Here is an 18305-nt window from a genome sequence, read left to right on the forward strand (position 1 = left end):
AAGGATTGTTGGAAGAATTAAAAACAATGTTTTGCTGTCTTAAATCAAGGTTGGACAAAGCTATGTCTTGAACTCCTATGAGTCCTTCATAATATACTGATGAGCATACAGTAAATACTGAGTTGATAGACAACTTTTAGTGTTTCCATTTAAAAGAAGCTAATTTTAGTACTTGACTGTGTAAATTGATAATATTTAGTGTGTAAGAAGAATTGGTTATCATCTGAAATTTATTCCATTAATATAGTTTCCAAATCAGATAATATAAACATCCACAAAATTTAATTTGTTTATATATGTCATCTATTTCATCAATTTTGCATCAGAAAAAAATGCTGTTTCAAAAGTCAAAACACTGGTTAAAAATATTATCTCTGGAGGGTAGAATAATAGAGAGTTTTTACTTTCTGGATTAAACATTTCTTTTTGGTGTTGGGGTGGGGTTTTTTTAAGTGTATTACTTTATAATCAATAACAAATTTAAGTTGGTGTTAAAGATGGATTTTACAAATGATTTTACTTGGAAGAGATTTGCTGAAGTTCCTGTGTATGTTTACTCAGGGAAAGCATGAAAGCAATGGCAGACACTGAAGACAGAGAAATGAGGAGAAAGAAGGACGAATATTTCACTTTCAGTCCTCTAACAGTTGTAATATTTGTGGCCATCTGCTGTGTTATGATGGTCTTACTTTATTTCTTCTACAAATGGTTGGGTAAGAAATCATGTTTTATATTTGCTATTTTCAGCAAACAATCTTTTCACTTACTTTGGCAGATTTATCTTTTCCTTCTACCCAGAAAACTTAAGTGAATAAATAAAAAGTGATATTAACTTTTTAAGTTGTTAGACATGTTAGGTCTCCATTACTGTGGGGTAAAAAAAATATTCAGATTAAAAATATACTGTCTTGAGATAAGAACACTTCTTCATGAATGACTTGGAAGAATTGTTATGGTCCCTACATTTCTCTCCCTGTAGATAAAGCATGAAATCCTAATATCTAACGAGCAGGTTAGCATGGGCAGTGTTGCTCGTTGGTTGAGCATCAACCTATGAACTAGGAGGTCACAATTCAATTCCTGGTCAGGGCTTATACCTGGGTTGTGGTCTCTATCCCCAGTAGGGATGCGGGGTGCAGGCGGCAGCAGATCAATGATAAATATCATTGATGTTTATCTCTCCTCCCTTCCTCCCTGAAATCAATAAAAATAGTTTTTAAAAATAAAGAGCAGGCTAAGGACTTCTTGGTGGCTCTATTTAGTTATATGAAATAGAAGCTATTCAAATTACTGATTTATTGCCTTTGCTTACCCCCAAAGTGTAGTTTATTCTTCTGTCAGTTTATAAATCAAGATGTTATATTACTTGAATTTTGTTTTACTTGTGTAAAACAGTTAGGGTCATACTACATCTAAAGACACACAGGTATTTGCCTGTGATCTAGAGAGTAAGTGATACTTATTCCTTTAAGTAGGTAGCGGTAGGTACAAAGAGGAGGTGGAGAGACCAGGGAAATGGGGGGTTGGGGGGTGTTAGATGAGAACTTGTAAAAACCACCAAAGGCTACAATGCTTATTTGGAGAACAATGGAATACTTTCTGGACTAGAAAATTGAGGCCTTAAGGTTAGTTTCAGCTTATTCCATTTCTCCTGCCCTGTGGCAGCAATTTTGAAAATATAATCTATTGACATATTTCCAATTAGAAAATAATCATTCTTCAAATATCACTCATATTTTGATCTGTTGTTGGGAGAGTAGGTTCTAGGGCAGTGATGGAGAATTTTTTGAGCTCGGCGTGTCAGCATTTTGAAAAACCCTAACTTAACTCTGGTGCCGTGTCACATATAGAAATTTTTTGATATTTGCAACCATAGTAAAACAAAGACTTACATCTTTGATATTTATTTTACATATTTAAATGCCATTTAACAAAGAAAAATCAACCAAAAAAATGAGTTCATGTGTCACCTCTGACAAGCGTGTCATAGGTTCGCCATCACTGTTCTAGGGTGTTGTTTGTATTATGTTGTCATTGGGTGGCTCATTTTTCTATTTTAATGGTCTTGAATTATTTGTGTCTGACCCTCAGTCAATATATTAGTGGCCTTTGATAGAAAAAAAAGATTTCTGTACCCTATCTTAAAGCATGTTATAATTTTTGGTAAGGTATTTTCTTAAACTGATTGCTATTTTAAAAGTTGACCCTGCCCTTGATGTTGTTGCTCAGTTGGTTGGGTGTTGTCCTGTGAACCAAAAGGCTGCCAGTTCAATTCTGGTTGGGGCACATGCTCAGGTTGTGGGCTCAATCCCAGTAGGAGGTATGCAGGAGGCAACTGATCAATCGATCGATGTTTCACTCTCATATGGATGTTCTCTCTCTCCCTCTCTCTTATTTCTAAAAGTCAGTTTTAAAAATCTTTAGAATAAACACAAAAGCATACACTGAAAAAAATAAAAATAAGCCTGGCTGGTGTCACACAGTGGTTAGGCATTGATCCATGAACCAAATGGTCACCTGTGTGAGTCCTGGTCAGGGTACATGCCCAGGTTGCAAACTCGGTCCCCAGTAGGGGGTGTGCAGGAGGCAGCTGAATGATGTTTCTCTCTCTCTATCCTTCTCCTTCCTCTCTCCCTAAAATAAATAAAAACATTTTTTTAAAAATAAAATAAACTGTACATATAAAAGCCTAAGTGACCGGTCAACTGGTTGCTGTGACGCATACCGACCACCAGAGGGCAGATGTTCAATGCAGGAGCTCCCCCCTGGTGGTCAGTGCGCTCCTGCAGCCGGCCAACCTCCCGCAGCCCTGATCGGGCCTGATTGCTGTCCAGGCCGAGGAATCCCACCTGTGCACGAATTTGTGCACCGGGCCTCTAGTATAATATAAAATAAAATAAAAGTTGATCCTGTTTGTAAAGGTAATTTTTGATGTAAGAGAAAAATCATTAAACTTCAAGGTTATCCCAGAACATGGAATTTAATTATAACTCTGAGAATATCTTATGTGATTATTGTAAGATTTAATTCACCTTTAAGTGGTGAATTAAATCTTATGACTATCACATAAGGCTCAATATGCTGCCTTTTCCTAATATATTAAATAATGGGACTATACTAAATTGGTAGGGTTCCTCTTACCATTTTATGATTGTCATGCTCAAGGAAGTAACTAAAGACAGTTATATTAACCAAATTCTTTTCCACACCCAATTATTTTCTTAAGTATAGTATGACCTGAATGAGGCACCTAAAACCTGTTAGGGCCCCAAGAGCCTCATTTCCACCAGTGTTGTAAAACTTGGGTTGGAGACCTGTGATGGATGACTTACCAAACTTAATTTGACAATCTTTGACTCTCTATCTTACTATTCATATTACTGTATATAACCAACTAGAGCAGTGATGGCGAACCTTTTGAGCTCGGCGTGTCAGCATTTTGAAAAACCCTAACTTAACTCTGGTGCCGTGTCACATATAGAAATTTTTTGATATTTGCAACCATAGTAAAACAAAGACTTATATTTTTGATATTTATTTTATATATTTAAATGCCATTTAACAAAGAAAAATCAACCAAAAAAATGAGTTCGCGTGTCAGAGGTGTCATAGGTTCGCCATCATTGAACTAGAGGCTTAATGCATGAAATTCAAGCAAAGGGCTCGGCCCTCACAGCCCCGGCTTCGTCCAGAAGGTCGCCCGGAAGGTCGTCTGGACAGTTGTTCTGCTGTTTCAGTCTAATTAGCATATTAGCTGTTTATTATATAGGATCATTAAAATAGCAACAAATAAGAGTTATATAAAGCTAATTATGTGCCAGATCCTCACAATAACCCTGACATGGGTATAATTATATTTCACATTTTAAAGATGAGTCTCAGGGACTAAAAAGTAATTTATCTAGATCATCAATTAGAAAGTGGCTATCCCTTACTTACTATCTCTAGATTACTTTCTTTCTCAACTGTAGATCAATTATAGTTTTCTGCAATTTAGTGGAATTTGAAAAATTCAGATAAAATTTATTTCCATTGTGAAATTTTGATGAAGTTCAGAAAACGAATTATTTTTATTTTATTTTAGAGTACAATAAGCCTCCCTATTTTAACAACAAGGAGACCAAATGTTTTTAATTTTAAAGAATTCTCAAATAAGTATAGCTACTATAGAAAAACACTTGTCGCCCTAGCTGGTTTGGCTCAGTGGATGGAGTGTTGGATTGCGGACTGAGGGGTCCCAAGTTCAATACCAGACAAGGGCACATGCCTGTGTTGCAGGCTCGATCCCCAGTTGGAGGCGTGCAGGAGGCAGCTGATCCATGATTCTTTCTCATCATTGATGTTTCTATCTCTCTCTCCCTCTCCCTTCCTCTCTGAAATCAATGGAAATATATTTTTAAAAATACTTAAAAACAAAAAAGAAAAGAAAAACACTTGTCAATTTTAACTGCCTTAGTATTGTTTCATAACAAAGAGGTTTGCTTAAATGGATTTGGTTTTACCGCAGGTTAAGTTATAGATAAATTCGACTTTAGAAAAATATAGAGAGCATGGCTAATATCTAAGGTGTCAGTTCTCATCCCTAAGCTGCATTTTAAAAAGTGTTTATGGAATGCAGACTGGTGCAGCCACTGTGGAAGACAGTATAGAGTTTCCTCAAAAAGTTAAAAATGGAACTCCCATTTGACACAGTGATCCCACTCCTAGGACTATATCCCCAGAAACCAGAAACACCAATCAGAAAGGATATATGCATCCCTATGTTCATAGCAGTACAATTTATAATAGCTAAGATTTGGAAACAACCTAAGTGCCCATCAGCAGATGAGTGGATTAAAAAACTGTGGTACATCTACACAATGGAATACTACGCCACTATAAAAAAGAAGCAACTATTTTACCATTTGCAACAGCATGGATGGAACTGGAGAGCATTATGCTAAGCGAAATAAGCAAGTTGGAGAAAGATAAATATCACATGATCTCACTCATGTGGGATATAATGATCAACATAATTTGATGAACAAAAATAGATCCAGAGACAAATGGCAGGGGAGGTGGGGGGGGGAATAGAGAGCAACCAAAGGACTTGTATGCATGCATATTAGCATAACCAATGGACACACACTGGGGCGGTGGGGGCTTGCTCAGGGTGGGAATGGTTGAGGGGAGGCGGGGGGGGGGTCAATTGGGGGAAAAAGAGACATATGTAAAACTTGAGACAATAAAAAAAATTTTAATTTAATTTTAAAAAAGTGTTTATAATGGCTTATCTTTCTTCTGTTTCTTACATTAAAATTAAATACTCATAAATGTGTACAACTCCCTTCATAGAAATCTTTAACAAACATGTCAGTTTGAATGATAGTAAATGTAGAGCCAGCTTCACAACCCTTTAAGCAATCATCCTTGCAATGTATAAAGGAATTGAAACAACACAAATTACTCTTAAAAACTTAAGGTGTAAATATTTTCAGTTTAGTAACCAATTCAGATCATAATATGGCCAGTGCATTGAAAGTATCATGATCCGATGAGAAAGCTAAAGAATTTGATATTGCTGTGTAAATATTTTCTTGTTAAATTTTTTCTGTTCTCATATAATTTAGTGTCTTGTTTTGTTTTCTTCTAGTTTATGTTATGATAGCAATTTTCTGCATAGCATCAGCAATGAGTCTATACAACTGTCTTGCTGCACTAATTCGTAAGATACCATATGGACAATGCACGTATGTATCTCTTATGAGGCATCCTGTAATGTTGGTTTTTGTAATATAAAACAATACAAGAAAAAGTAGTCTTATTTTAAATCCGTGCAGTTTAGTATACATGTGGCTATTTAAATTTAAATTAATTAAAATTAAGTAAAATTACAATTTAGTTCCTCAGTTTCATTTGCCACATTTCAAGTGCTAAATTGCCACATGGCCAGGCCGGTGTGGCTCAGTGGTTGAGTGTCAACCTATGAACCAAGAGGTCATGATTTGATTCCCGGTTTGGGCACATGCCCAGGTTGTGGGCTCGATCCCCAGTGGATAGCATCTAGAAGGCAGCCAATCAATGATTCTCTCTCATTATTAATGTTTCTCTCTCTCTCTCCCTCTGAAATCAATAAAAATATATTTTTAAAGAAATAGCCCTAACCGGTTTGGCTCAGTGGATAGAGCGTCAGCCTGCAGACTCAAGGGTCCCAGGTTCAATTCCGGTCAAGGGCGTGTACCTTGGTTGCGGGCATATCCCCAGTAAGGGGCGTGCAGGAGGCAACTGATCGATGTTTGTCTCTCATCGATGTTTCTAACTCTCTATCCCTCTCCCTTCCTCTCTGTAAAAAATCAAAAAAATATATTTTAAAAAAAGAAATAAAATATCTTCCATATTGGAGTCCCAATATGGAATATTTCTATCATCACGGAAGGTTCTATTGAACTGATAAACATTTTATTATTTTATTACATTTTATTTAAAATCAAGACTTTTAAATTGTTATTGCACTAGTTTTCTTGTGAGTGTGGTTAATAGTTGTCATTTCTCACAGTAAATAAACATTTTATTTCATCTGCAAGGTAAACTAACCTATTCTCATGTGTTTCTTTTGTTGTCATTTTAGGATTGTGTGTTCTGGCAAAAGCATTGAAGTGAGACTTATTTTTCTCTCTGGACTGTGCATAGCAATAGCTGCTGTTTGGGCCGTGTTTAGAAATGAAGATAGGTATAAGTACTTAGTTTATTTGCTTTTAGATTATGGTTGGATTATTTTATGTCTTGTCGTGATAATTATTCATTATGATTATTATGGAACACCATAGTCTTGAAAAAAGTTACTTGTTAAATAAGCAGATTTCGTATTAGTGGATTTGAGGTCATATAGAGGAGGAAATAATGAATAATTATTTAAACATCTAAGCTGAAATAGACTTAATTACATATATGCTTAATTATGATGTAGCCATAATTTAGTATACAATGGAGTACAGTGCAGCTATAAAGAATGAAGATCTCTATGAATTGATATGCAGTCATTTCCAGAATATATTTTTAAGTGAAAAAAATGCAAAAGAATAGAAGTATACTAGAGTAGGCTACTTCTTATTTAATAAAGAAGGAGATATAAGAAAAATATATAGGTATTCATCCATTTACAGGAAGGATAACCAGAAAAAATATATATTTAAGTTTCTTTAGTGTTTTATTAATGAAATTAGTAAAGTCCAAAGGATTTAATACCCTAAAATTTGGGAGCAAAGTTCATACATTTTAGGCAGCTTCTGGTATGAGAAATCATTTGGGAATTATGCATATCCATTTCTGATAGAGTATGTTGCATAGCTCTTGTTTCCTTTATGTTCTAGCTACCTATCCTTTGTTATACGCCGCTTTTCTAGAAAGAGACATGTATAAATTCAAAGATTAAAGATAAATATGCATTTATGTCTGATAGTATAGTATTATTAATTATTCTATTAAGGCAGTAAATTACTAAATATGAAAAATAGGAGAGGTTTTTCATTTTATTTTTATAATTGCTGCCTGATTATTGAATAATCAAATCATAGCAATTGAGCAATTTTACTTTAGTGATCTATTCTTGTGAAAAGTTCCACTGAGAAATAAGCTGACAGGGGAGGGAGGTGGGAGGATGGGAAAAGATTAACCAAAGACTTAATGCATATTTGCACAGCCCATGGACACAGATAATAGTGTGGTGAAGGCTTGGGGTGGGGCAGGGGCTGGGTGGAGAGGGAAGTGGTGGGAAAATACTGTCAACAACAAAAAATAAACTTAAAAAAGGAAAGGAAAGTTCCATCTGAAAATAACTGGATAAAATAATAGAGTAACTTCTTTTGATTTTAGGTGGGCTTGGATTTTACAGGATATCTTGGGGATTGCTTTCTGCCTGAATTTAATTAAAACACTGAAGTTACCCAACTTCAAGGTAAGGTATTCTACTCTGACAGCTAAAATAATTGTTTCTTTTTATGTTTTTAAAATTATTATTGATTTTAGGGAGAGAGAAAGAGAGAGAAACATCAATGTGAGAGAAACATCAATCACTTGCCTCCCATATGTGCCCCGACTGGGGATCAAACCTGCAACCTAGGTATGTGCCCTGACCAGGAATTGAACCTGCAGCCTTTTGGTGTGTGGGACGATGCTCTAACCAACTGAGCCCCCTGGCCAGGGCGATAATATTTTCTTTTTAAAACAACTTTACTGAGGTATAATTTACATATAATTATACCCATCTTAATTGTGAAGTTTATTGAAATTTTACAAATGTATAACTTTGTAACCACCATCACAATCAAGTTAAACATTTCTCATCTCTTCAAAAGCTCTATCATGCCCTTTTGCAATCAGTCCTAAACCCCAGTCCCAGGTTACTACTGACATGCTAGCTAAAATATTTTAAATCATTTACATAATATGCCTAATTTATAAAATTCTTACAGGACTAAATATCAGGGAAGAACATTTCTTTGATTCAGTGATTCTTTTTTTATATATAAAAAGAATAGGATAAAGAACATAAAAGTTTTAATGGGGTTTGTAGAGAAAACTACAAATAGTAGTAACCATTAATGCTTTAAAAAATAGTGTTCAAATGTATGTTCATATGTTTGTTTATAATTTGAAAAATAATTTCTTAATTTAGATATGGGAAGTTTGACCTTTAAATTTGTTTCTCTCAACAGTCATGTGTGATACTTCTAGGCCTTCTCCTCCTCTATGATGTGTTCTTTGTTTTCATAACACCATTCATCACAAAGGTATGATATTTTGAAACCCATGAGAAACATGCTAAAAGACGAGAATCTTAAACCTGCTCTTAGATTATTAGTTTTGCAGATGTTTACCCTGAGTGAGTTCTAACTCTTTTAAGAAAATTGTCATTGAAATTGGCCTTTTAATGGAGGATTTTTTTTCAAGCCTTTAAGCTATTCTGCTAAGTAAAAAATGTCTCCTGACTGATGTGAATATGAGAATATCTATAAATTTGCTTCCCACCCTTTTTAAAGTATCTTTTCTTATTGTGAAACAGTAAATGTTTGCTGTAGATAAAATAGACAACCATAATAATGAAAATGTGGCATTGCTACTCCCATTTCTATAGCTGTCATCTGAGAGTACTACATTGGAAATCTGAAGACCTAACGTGTACTCTCGTAACCCTGGATAAGTCAGATAGCTCTTTGTGCTTCAGTTTCCTAATCCATTGTGTGAAGGTGTATTACTAGCATTTCATCCTCCCTGTTCCATCAGTAAAATTCTTTTGGTTGCAACTAACAGAACCCAACCTACCCTTTCTGTACCAAAAAGGTCCCATCTATCCAAGCTGTGTGTAGAGGCCAAGATGGGGCTGGCCTCTGCAGAAACTCTACGCAGGGCTACATCTGCTCCCTTTCTGCTTCTGTCCATGTGTTCATGGTCTCAGACTGGCTTTTTCCATTTTGTTAGAATCATAACAACTGGCATCTCCTAGGTCATCTATTTGCAGCTCTGCCAGCAGCTCCTCAATAAAATGAAGGTGCTGTTCTCAGACTAAGGGAGAGGTGTTGGTTGAATGTGATAGTCTTTCATTATTTGCCCAATTTTTCCACTTTGTCCCTATTCCTATCTCATGAATATATTTTAAATTATTGTCTAATTCTCCCACTTCCCCTATTTTATTTCGTGTCTTGCTTTGTAACTTTCTATCATCTCTTTATCCTTTGTCACTTTCACATATTTAATATTTGATATTATAATCACTACTTTTTCCCCCATTAGTTCTTTATCCATTCTTTAGCCCCTACCATCTGTAAAATCACTGTAAAACTCTGCACTTCCAGTAGGTACTTGCTATAATGGCATAAGCCAAGCCTATGCCCCACTGGAGAGCTAAAATTGGCCCAAATCACAACTACTCCAACCATCTTACTAGCACCTTTCTGTGCCTTGATGATGAGCTATTTGACTAATTGACTTTATTTGCAATAGTACCCCACAAAAGCACAGAACTAGTATTACGGATTATAACAAAAATTGTTAACTTATTAAAGCATTTTTTTTTTTTAAGTTCTATCTAAAGTTGTCCTAGCTTGTATCAGTGTATTTGGTTCAATAAGATGTTTCTGTAAGGCACTCCATCAGAGATCTCATAATGAAAGTAAACCATTCTCTCTATAAAGCCATTGTCATAGGTCAACAGATCGTCATAGCATATGACACATAAATTTTACAGTGGCTATAGCTATATAAATTCTTGTTTTAAAATAATTTTTCCATTCTGTTTTAACACTAGTATCACTTTTTAAGTGTCAAACATGTCTGCCAGCAAACTATTTCCAATCTCTATACGTAAAAAGTTTTTGAATTTTAAACGTATAGGGTAATGATAAAAATGTCTTTGAGCCCTCTTTCTTCCTTCTGTGCTTAGGGAATTCTTCATCTCCTTTTTTTCTATCTTAGTTTCCACCAACTAGGAATTCCTAGTAGTCTGATCAGGTGGAAAGATTGAAGTGCTCTTTGCTCTGTTCACTGTTACAGATTTACTTTAACACTGTCTTCTCAGTCTGGTTTGTTTTTATTGAAATTATAGACCTTTTAGTAGGAAACTCAAAATGAAAATCAGTTATGCAATTTCTTATTTTTGTTGTTCTCACTGAAAATTTCAAGGATTGAATATTGGACAATCTAAACATGTTCTCAACCCTGGTATTAGTAAACTTTTAATGAATTAGCAGGGCCGTGTCTACTAGTACCGACAATAAGAGCCTTTCTTCATTTTTGTTGTTAATCCTCTCCTGAGGATATTTTGCCATTGATTTTTAAAGAGAGTGGAAGGGAGGAGTCGGGGAGAGAAACATCGATGTGAGAGAGACACGTCGATTGGTTGCTTCCCCACATGCAACCTGATGAGGGCTGGGGATCGAGCCTGCAACCGAAGTACGTGCCTGTGACCAAAATCGAACCTGGGACCCTTAGTCTGCGGGCTGATGCTCTATCCACCGAGCCAAACCTGGGCATCATTTTTCTTTCATACACCATGGTTTTTGTTATAGTATTTTGCAGATAGTAGTTACTCAAATACCTTGGACTGTTTGAGAGGATATCAATGATGTTCTTCAGTTAAATGTTTTAAATAACAGTTAGAAAACAAGCCAAACTCTTTTAACTGAAAATTGAATCACATGATGGGAGTTTGCTGTAAGGAACTGTATTAAATATTAGTTTATTTTTCTAAACTTTGTAACTTAACTCTTCAGTAACCCAAAGTTTAACATGAGGAAAAGATTTCTATAGCTCGGGACTTTATCCTTCTTCCTACTTAGCTCAGGTATCAGCAAAGTACTCCTAAAAACATTCTGGTGACTTCTCCTTTGCACCCACCCACATGTAAAATATTATAGTTAGTAAATCAATTTTTCTAAACTTCAGCATTTATTTACCTTCCCACTACCTATTCTGAAGCTCGCTACCTCAGAATGTTTCCCCTCTCCACAGCGGACTTGGCTGGCAGGAAATAACTTTTTAATGAGCTCGTCACAGAGCCCACATAACAAGCCTGAGGCAGACACAAGGGAGAGAACTCAGCTAAGGTTAATGTTTTGATTGGGACATAAAAGCAGGCAGGGCTGATATTGGACAGCAGTTAGGGTAGAGAAGCATCTCAAGTTCTTTAGGGCTGGGTCTCTCAAGTTTGGCTTCATTGTTTTGTTATTGTGGGGAGTAGCCAGAGATCAAATGTATATTTATTCAAATAAAGTTACCAATATTGAATACAAATCTAAATATTAAAAAATAAATATTTCTTGTGTTCCCATTCATTGTTATCACTAATAATGACTAAGGACACATAATATATGACATGATATAACTAAAAGCAGAAAAATTTATAGCCCATTAGAAATGCTAGATATGATTGTCAATACATATAAGCTATATATGGTTTATCTGTCAGTTTCTGAAAATTGTTGAGTTCTGATGAAGTGGAACAGTGTTGCTAGGTGGATTTTGTTTCTGATTACTCCACCTTATCTACAGAGACTGTTTTAGGAAAAAAGGAGTATTTTATTTTATTTATTTAGTTTTAAAGTATTTTTATTGATTTCAGAGAGGAAGGGAGAGAGAGGGAGAGAAAGGTAGAAACATCAATGATGAGAGAGAATCATTGCATGCCCCCTACTGGGGATCGAGCCTGCAACCTGGACATGTGTCCTGACCGGGAATAGAACTGTGACCTACGGTTCATATGTCGGCACTAACCATTGAGCACAGCAGCAGGGCTTATGGTGCATTTAAAAAATCGATTTATGGTAGGCCATAATCCACAGGGCCAAATCATTCTTGAATACTGTCAGATTGTTCTCTTTAAATGATTGGACAATTTCTTTCATCTTCTCAATTTTAGAACGGCGAGAGTATCATGGTTGAACTTGCAGCTGGACCTTTTGGAAATAATGAAAAGGTAGCGATGGCATTTAAACAGAACTGGCTGCCACTGTATGTATGTGTGTCCAGTTAATAATTTGCCTTCCTGTGTAATTAATTGGTCATGTCGTGCATGTTAAGGTATTGTAAAACTTTATTTCTCACAGAATATAGCCCTTTTCTTAGTTATTCTAAATTATTAAATACCTATTGACTTGGGTTTCATCCTAGAATGATGGAAACTTGGTGGAAGCCACTGGTCAACCCTCAGCTCCCCATGAGAAAGTAAGGATTGTATTTCAGATATGTTCATTGGACTTTAAATTATAGCCTCTGAGACAAGACTCTTCTTTGGGGGAAAAAATCCAGATTGCCAAAAAAAAAAAAAAAGATCTGTTTCAAGGCCTAAGTCATATTTTTGCTAAAAATGGAAAAGAGGTTAGATGTGGGGATACTAGAAGTAATAGTTAACCCTACACGTGTTTCGTTTTTTCCAGAACTACGTATCTCTTTCTTTCAAGCTTCCTACACATTCAGAATATATATGTGTCTAGTTTATGTTTTCTAATTTCAAGTTCTTCTAAATGTCAGTTTTAAAATGTTAAAACAATCATTCTAATATTAATTCTTCCTTTTCTAAAAGGTATGGGTAAAAATTCCCAAGAGGGTTTATTGGTGACCCTTTTTCTTTTCTTTTTTTTTTTTAAATAATTATAGTTACCAGTAGTCATCAAAGTACCAAAGCTGGCATATTTCTCAGTAATGAGTGTATGCCCCATGCCAGTTTCCATATTGGGTTTTGGAGACATTATTGTACCAGGTAAGCAATTGTTTGTAACAATTTCAGTAAAAAATACTGATCATTTCAATTTGTTAAATATATAGTACTTGTTAAAAGTTACCTACTCTGTATTAAGTATCTCTTGGCTATTGCTAGAGCTGGGATCAATGATAAAGAAAGAAAAAAGCATTTTGAGTGGTAGAGGACAAAGCCCAATTGGTAACAACCAAAGTATATCTTCCATGGCTCAAAAAGTCTGTTAGAGGAAGCAACTAGGATCAGTTTGACCTTCTTCCTTAAGGAAGTATAATATCTTCAAAACCCTTTTTAAAAATTTAATTCAATAATACCAAATGTACTATAATTTCTGTTACTTCTGTTTTGAAGTAATAAGTTACGTTTTAGGAAAAGTGATTTATAAAAGTGATTTAGAAACATAGTAAACACTGCCCTATAGGGTACTGTAATACAAAACATATAGCATATGGTGGAGTTGACGAGCTTTTAACATGTCTTTTCTGACCGTTATTGCAGCTCTGCATTATTTTTCTCATTGGGCTACCTGTAGAATAAACTTCACCCTAGCCCACTAAAAATATAGTTTAGAAGTAATTAATATTTCTCAATTAGCTGACACTTTGTCCTTCCTCACGTTTCTTACCGTTTCCCTGGGTCCTAAGTGCCTGTGGATGAGTAAAAAGTACTAGCTCTTACAAAAAATACACACACACACACCCCCCAAAAAATTTTATTTACATAGTAAAGTCAAGTAGAGAGAAAATATAACAGTGTTGTGTTATGAGTTGTGGTGGTAGTTTTAAGAAAATAACGTTGAGTGTTTTTTCTTTTAAGGCCTGTTGATTGCATACTGTAGAAGATTTGATGAGCAGACTGGTTCTTCTTCTTCTATATACTATGTCTCCTCCACAATTGGTAACTTTTTTGTGTGTTTTTTTTATTATTATGTTGAATTGTGTTATATGTAGGAAAAGGTAGAGGTCTAAAAATAAGGAGCTCTAAATTCTAATTCGTCATCACTAACTAATAAGACATATTTTTTCCCGTCAAAAAGGAATAATTATACTTTACTACCTACTTCACAAGGTTTTTGAGGCTTAACAAGGAAATTATATGTGAAAGAAAAACATTACATTTTATATGTAAAATACTTATTAGAGCAACTGGCACACAAGTAGTCAAATTATATAATACTAGATTTTAAAAAAAATACTGTACGGATAACTATGTATTTATATAAATGAACTTATGGCACAATAACATCTCACCTAGGACAGCAAGTAGTTGTTACTTATCTCTCTGTTTCTATTATATTTTTTTAAAAATATATTTTATTGATTTTTTTACAGAGAAGAAGGGAGAGGGATAGAGAGTTAGAAACATCAATGAGAGAGAAACATCGATCAGCTGCCTCCTGCACACCCCCTACTGGGGTTGTGCCCGCAACCAAGGTACATGCCCTTGACCGGAATCGAACCTGGGACCTTTCAGTCCATAGGCTGACGCTCTATCCACTGAGCCAAACCAGTTAGGGCTCTGTTTCTATTGTTAAGAACAGACAGGAGCAGGAAGGGAGCCAAAAATACTACTTCTGAACATATCAAATAGGTATATCAAAGTCCATACACCAGAGTTCTTTTAGGTAAATGGCCTACACCAGAGCCATTTACTAGTAGGTACTGTTCTAGCAAGGTTTTCCATTCCACAATTGAATTAAATTTAGAAAATTAAAAGTGTAGGTTAGCAGTAGAAAAGGGTGGTGCTAGAAATAGATACCCTGATAACTAGAAACAACAAGTGAATGAAGAGATAAAAAATGAAAAAAGAAGAGCATTCTGAGGCCATTAAGTGTGTACTCTCTAAGGCAGTGGTTCTCAACCTTTTGGCCCTTTAAATACAGTTCCTCATGTTGTGACCCAACCATAAAATTATTTTCGTTGCTACTTCATAACTGTAATGTTGCTACTGAATCGTAATGTAAATATCTGATATGCAGGATGGTCTTAGGCGACCCCTGTGAAAGGGTCGTTCGACCGCCAAAGGGGTCGCAACCCACAGGTTGAGAACCGCTGCTCTGAGGGCATTAACATTAAGAGTCTAGCACCAGTTACTGTGATACAATAAAAGAACACTTGGTGAAAAGGTGAATAATAGGGACTGTGTCACTTCTGCTGTGTCACTTTGGCCAGCTTACTTCACTTCCCTGGTCCTCCATTGCCTCATCTGTAAAATGAGGAGGTAGACTCAGTTGTCTGTAAAGGCCCTTCCAGCTCCAATATTCTCAGATCCCATGTTCAAAATGAGACCCCGAGTCATTAAGAAAAGATGAAATGATACTTGATACGCTCTTGTTGCACAAGACCAGGAGATACATAATCAATGTGAGGAAGATTTTTTTCAAAGCATTCATTAGTACCTACAGGTCCAAATTTTAGTTATCTAAAATGTGAGACAACTCAAAATCCTTAATGGTAACAGATACATGAGATTTTCTTGACTTATTATATTTACCTATGGTTGATGTTTAGTGTTTATACTAACCAGTTTCCAAGTTTTTCAAAAGCCCTATAGAATGTCTCTCCTAATTACTGTCTAGGAAAATAATGAAATTATGAAAAGAAGTCATAGGGTAAAATCGTCCTCAAATACTTGAAAACCAGTACTTCAACTAGGGATTTAAAAAATCCACCTTTGGCCCGACTGGTGTGGCTCAGTGGTTGAGTGTCGACCTATGAACCAGGAGGTCATGGTTTGATTCCTGGTCAGGGCACATGCCCAGGTTGCAGGCTCGATCCCCAGTAGGGGGTGTGCAGGAGGCAGCCGATCCATGATTCTCTCTCATCATTGATGTTTCTATCTCTCTCTCCCTCTTCCTTCCTCTCTGAAATCAATAAAAATATTTTTAAAAAGAAAAAGAAAAGCCCTCGCTGATGTGGCTCAATGGACAAGAGGGTCAGCCTGCAGACTGAAGGGTCCCAGATTCGATTCGAGTCAAAGGCACATGCCCAGGTTGTGGGCTCGATCCTCAGTAGGGGGTGTGCAAGAGGCAGCCAATCAATGATTCTCTCTCATCACTGATGTTTCTATCTCTCTTCTCCCTTCCTCTCTCTGAAATAAAATAAAAATACATTTTTTTAATCTTTTAAAATCCACCTTTGGAAGCATTCAGAAATGACTGATATTTGTTTTTCTTTTTGCAGCCTATGCTGTTGGCATGATAATTACCTTTGTTGTTCTGGTGCTGATGAAAAAGGGGCAACCTGCTCTCCTCTATTTAGTACCGTGCACACTTATTACTGCCTCAATTGTTGCTTGGAGACGTAAAGAAATGAAAAAATTCTGGAAAGGTAGCAGCTATCAGGTATGTGCTTATATTTTAGATGCCAAGTTATCTTGTGAAATAATTCAGTGACTAACTTTGGCTGGAACTGCCTATATATATCTAAGCTTTTATGTGCCAAGTATTTATCTTGGATCTCTCAGGCTGTCCTTTAAGTTTTTTCCACTACTGCCCCTTCCTGTCCACCTGCTGCATCATCAGTTTTCATCACCACTGCAATCTGATGCCAAAATCCTGGTGACTCAGGAAGGAGTGGGAGGGCATCAGGAAAAACCAAAACATATTTCGACATGTTTTCAGAATGCACACAAAAGTAGACTTCATGGAATATAAAACTATGTTTAACTACTGAATTTTGAGGCTGACATTAGCTATTTATAGTGGGAGTCCTAAGGTTTTTCAGATAAAAAGTATACCCTTGCTCTGGCCAGTGTGGCTGAGTTGGTTGGAGCATCATCCCATATACCAAAAGGTTGCAGGTTCAATCCCAGGTTGGTCATGTACAGAAGGCAACTGATCAGTGTTTCTCTCACACCAATGTTTCTCTCTCTATTTCCTTCCCTTCCCCTTCCTCTCTCTCTCTAAAATCATTTAAAAAAAACAAACCACCATATCCTCAGGTGAGGATTAAAAAAAAAAAAAGTATACCCTCTTCAGCATCTAAATGGGCCTAAGTAAATTAAATAGAGCACTCATTTTAGATTGACCTTTTTGTAAAATTTCAGGACACAAAAAAATCTTAATACTAGACTAATGTGTTTGAGTTGTGCCTTCATTGAAGTTAAACTCCTTTCTTCTTTTTCTGAATGTTCTTGGTATTCGACTAAAGTCTGTTTGCATTGAAATGAAAGAGGGTTGGGAAACCCTAGCCATTCAGGTCAGGGTCATGGCATTGATCCCTTCACAAGGCAGTTAGCACTGCTTTGCCCTATTACAACAAACTGCCCTCCTCCATCCACCCCCCATGCATGTGTGTCAGTGGTCACATGAACAAAACAGAGGTACTTTGGGTGGATGACGCAATTCTATTAGTAGATAAACAGTTCAAAGTTCATATTCATCTTGTAGTTGGTCTGTAGTATCATCTTTATTTAACAAGAGGTGATTAACACATTAAGTTAGACCAGTTGGAAAAGCACTGGTCTGGAATTCTTTTTGGATAAATCTTGTAATTTCTCTGAGATTTAGATAAAAATGACAACACCTGCCTTACTTCACAATGCCATTGTCTCAACATGTATTTATACACGTAGAATTAGTTTATAGTCACAAGGTCTGTGACTAAACTAGTAAGATAGGTTGCAACTTTTCCATTAAAAGGACACATAGAATTTTTATTTTTACAGATTTAAAAAAATAAAATATGTCCTACAACACACATTCTACTACTATACTAGCCTTTGAAAGCCACAACCCAAAAAGTGCTCTTCATCATCATTTTTTTAAAATACCTTTTTATTGATTTCAGAGAGGAAGGGAGAGGGAGAGAGAGAAAAAAATATGAATGATGAGTAAGAATCATTGATTGGTTGCCTCCTGCACATCCCCTACTGGGGATCGAGCCCGCAACCCAGGCATGTGCCTTGACTGGGAATCAAACTGTGACCTCATGGATCATAGGTTAACATTCAACCACTGAGTCACACCAGCCAGGCTCTTCACCATTATTTTTTAAAAATAATTTTATAGCCCTAACCGGTTTGGCTCAGTGGATAGAGCGTTGGCCTGCAGACTGAAAGGTCCCAGGTTCAATTC

The 18305-nt window shown here is 36.1% G+C and overlaps 1 protein-coding gene across 2 annotated transcripts in view; it reads left to right on the forward strand.

Annotated features, from left to right (window-relative positions):
* Nucleotides 1-18305, forward strand: part of SPPL2A (signal peptide peptidase like 2A) — a 54508-nt gene that overhangs the window by 19041 nt on the left and 17162 nt on the right. The window contains exons 6-15 of one of the 2 annotated variants that reach the window (XM_070422957.1): nucleotides 562-713; nucleotides 5633-5729; nucleotides 6608-6709; nucleotides 7852-7933; nucleotides 8694-8768; nucleotides 12392-12448; nucleotides 12643-12696; nucleotides 13129-13231; nucleotides 14045-14125; nucleotides 16411-16571. In XM_070422957.1, the coding sequence (XP_070279058.1) occupies nucleotides 562-713; nucleotides 5633-5729; nucleotides 6608-6709; nucleotides 7852-7933; nucleotides 8694-8768; nucleotides 12392-12448; nucleotides 12643-12696; nucleotides 13129-13231; nucleotides 14045-14125; nucleotides 16411-16571 (964 nt within the window). The remainder of the gene's footprint in view (nucleotides 1-561; nucleotides 714-5632; nucleotides 5730-6607; nucleotides 6710-7851; nucleotides 7934-8693; nucleotides 8769-12391; nucleotides 12449-12642; nucleotides 12697-13128; nucleotides 13232-14044; nucleotides 14126-16410; nucleotides 16572-18305) is intronic. The other variant, XM_070422967.1, reaches the window with a different exon arrangement.

The sequence above is a fragment of the Myotis yumanensis genome, unplaced genomic scaffold, assembly GCF_028538775.1.
Source record: "Myotis yumanensis isolate MYYU_CA2020_CCGP unplaced genomic scaffold, mMyoYum1.0.hap1 SCAF_1, whole genome shotgun sequence".
NCBI lineage: Eukaryota > Metazoa > Chordata > Mammalia > Chiroptera > Vespertilionidae > Myotis > Myotis yumanensis.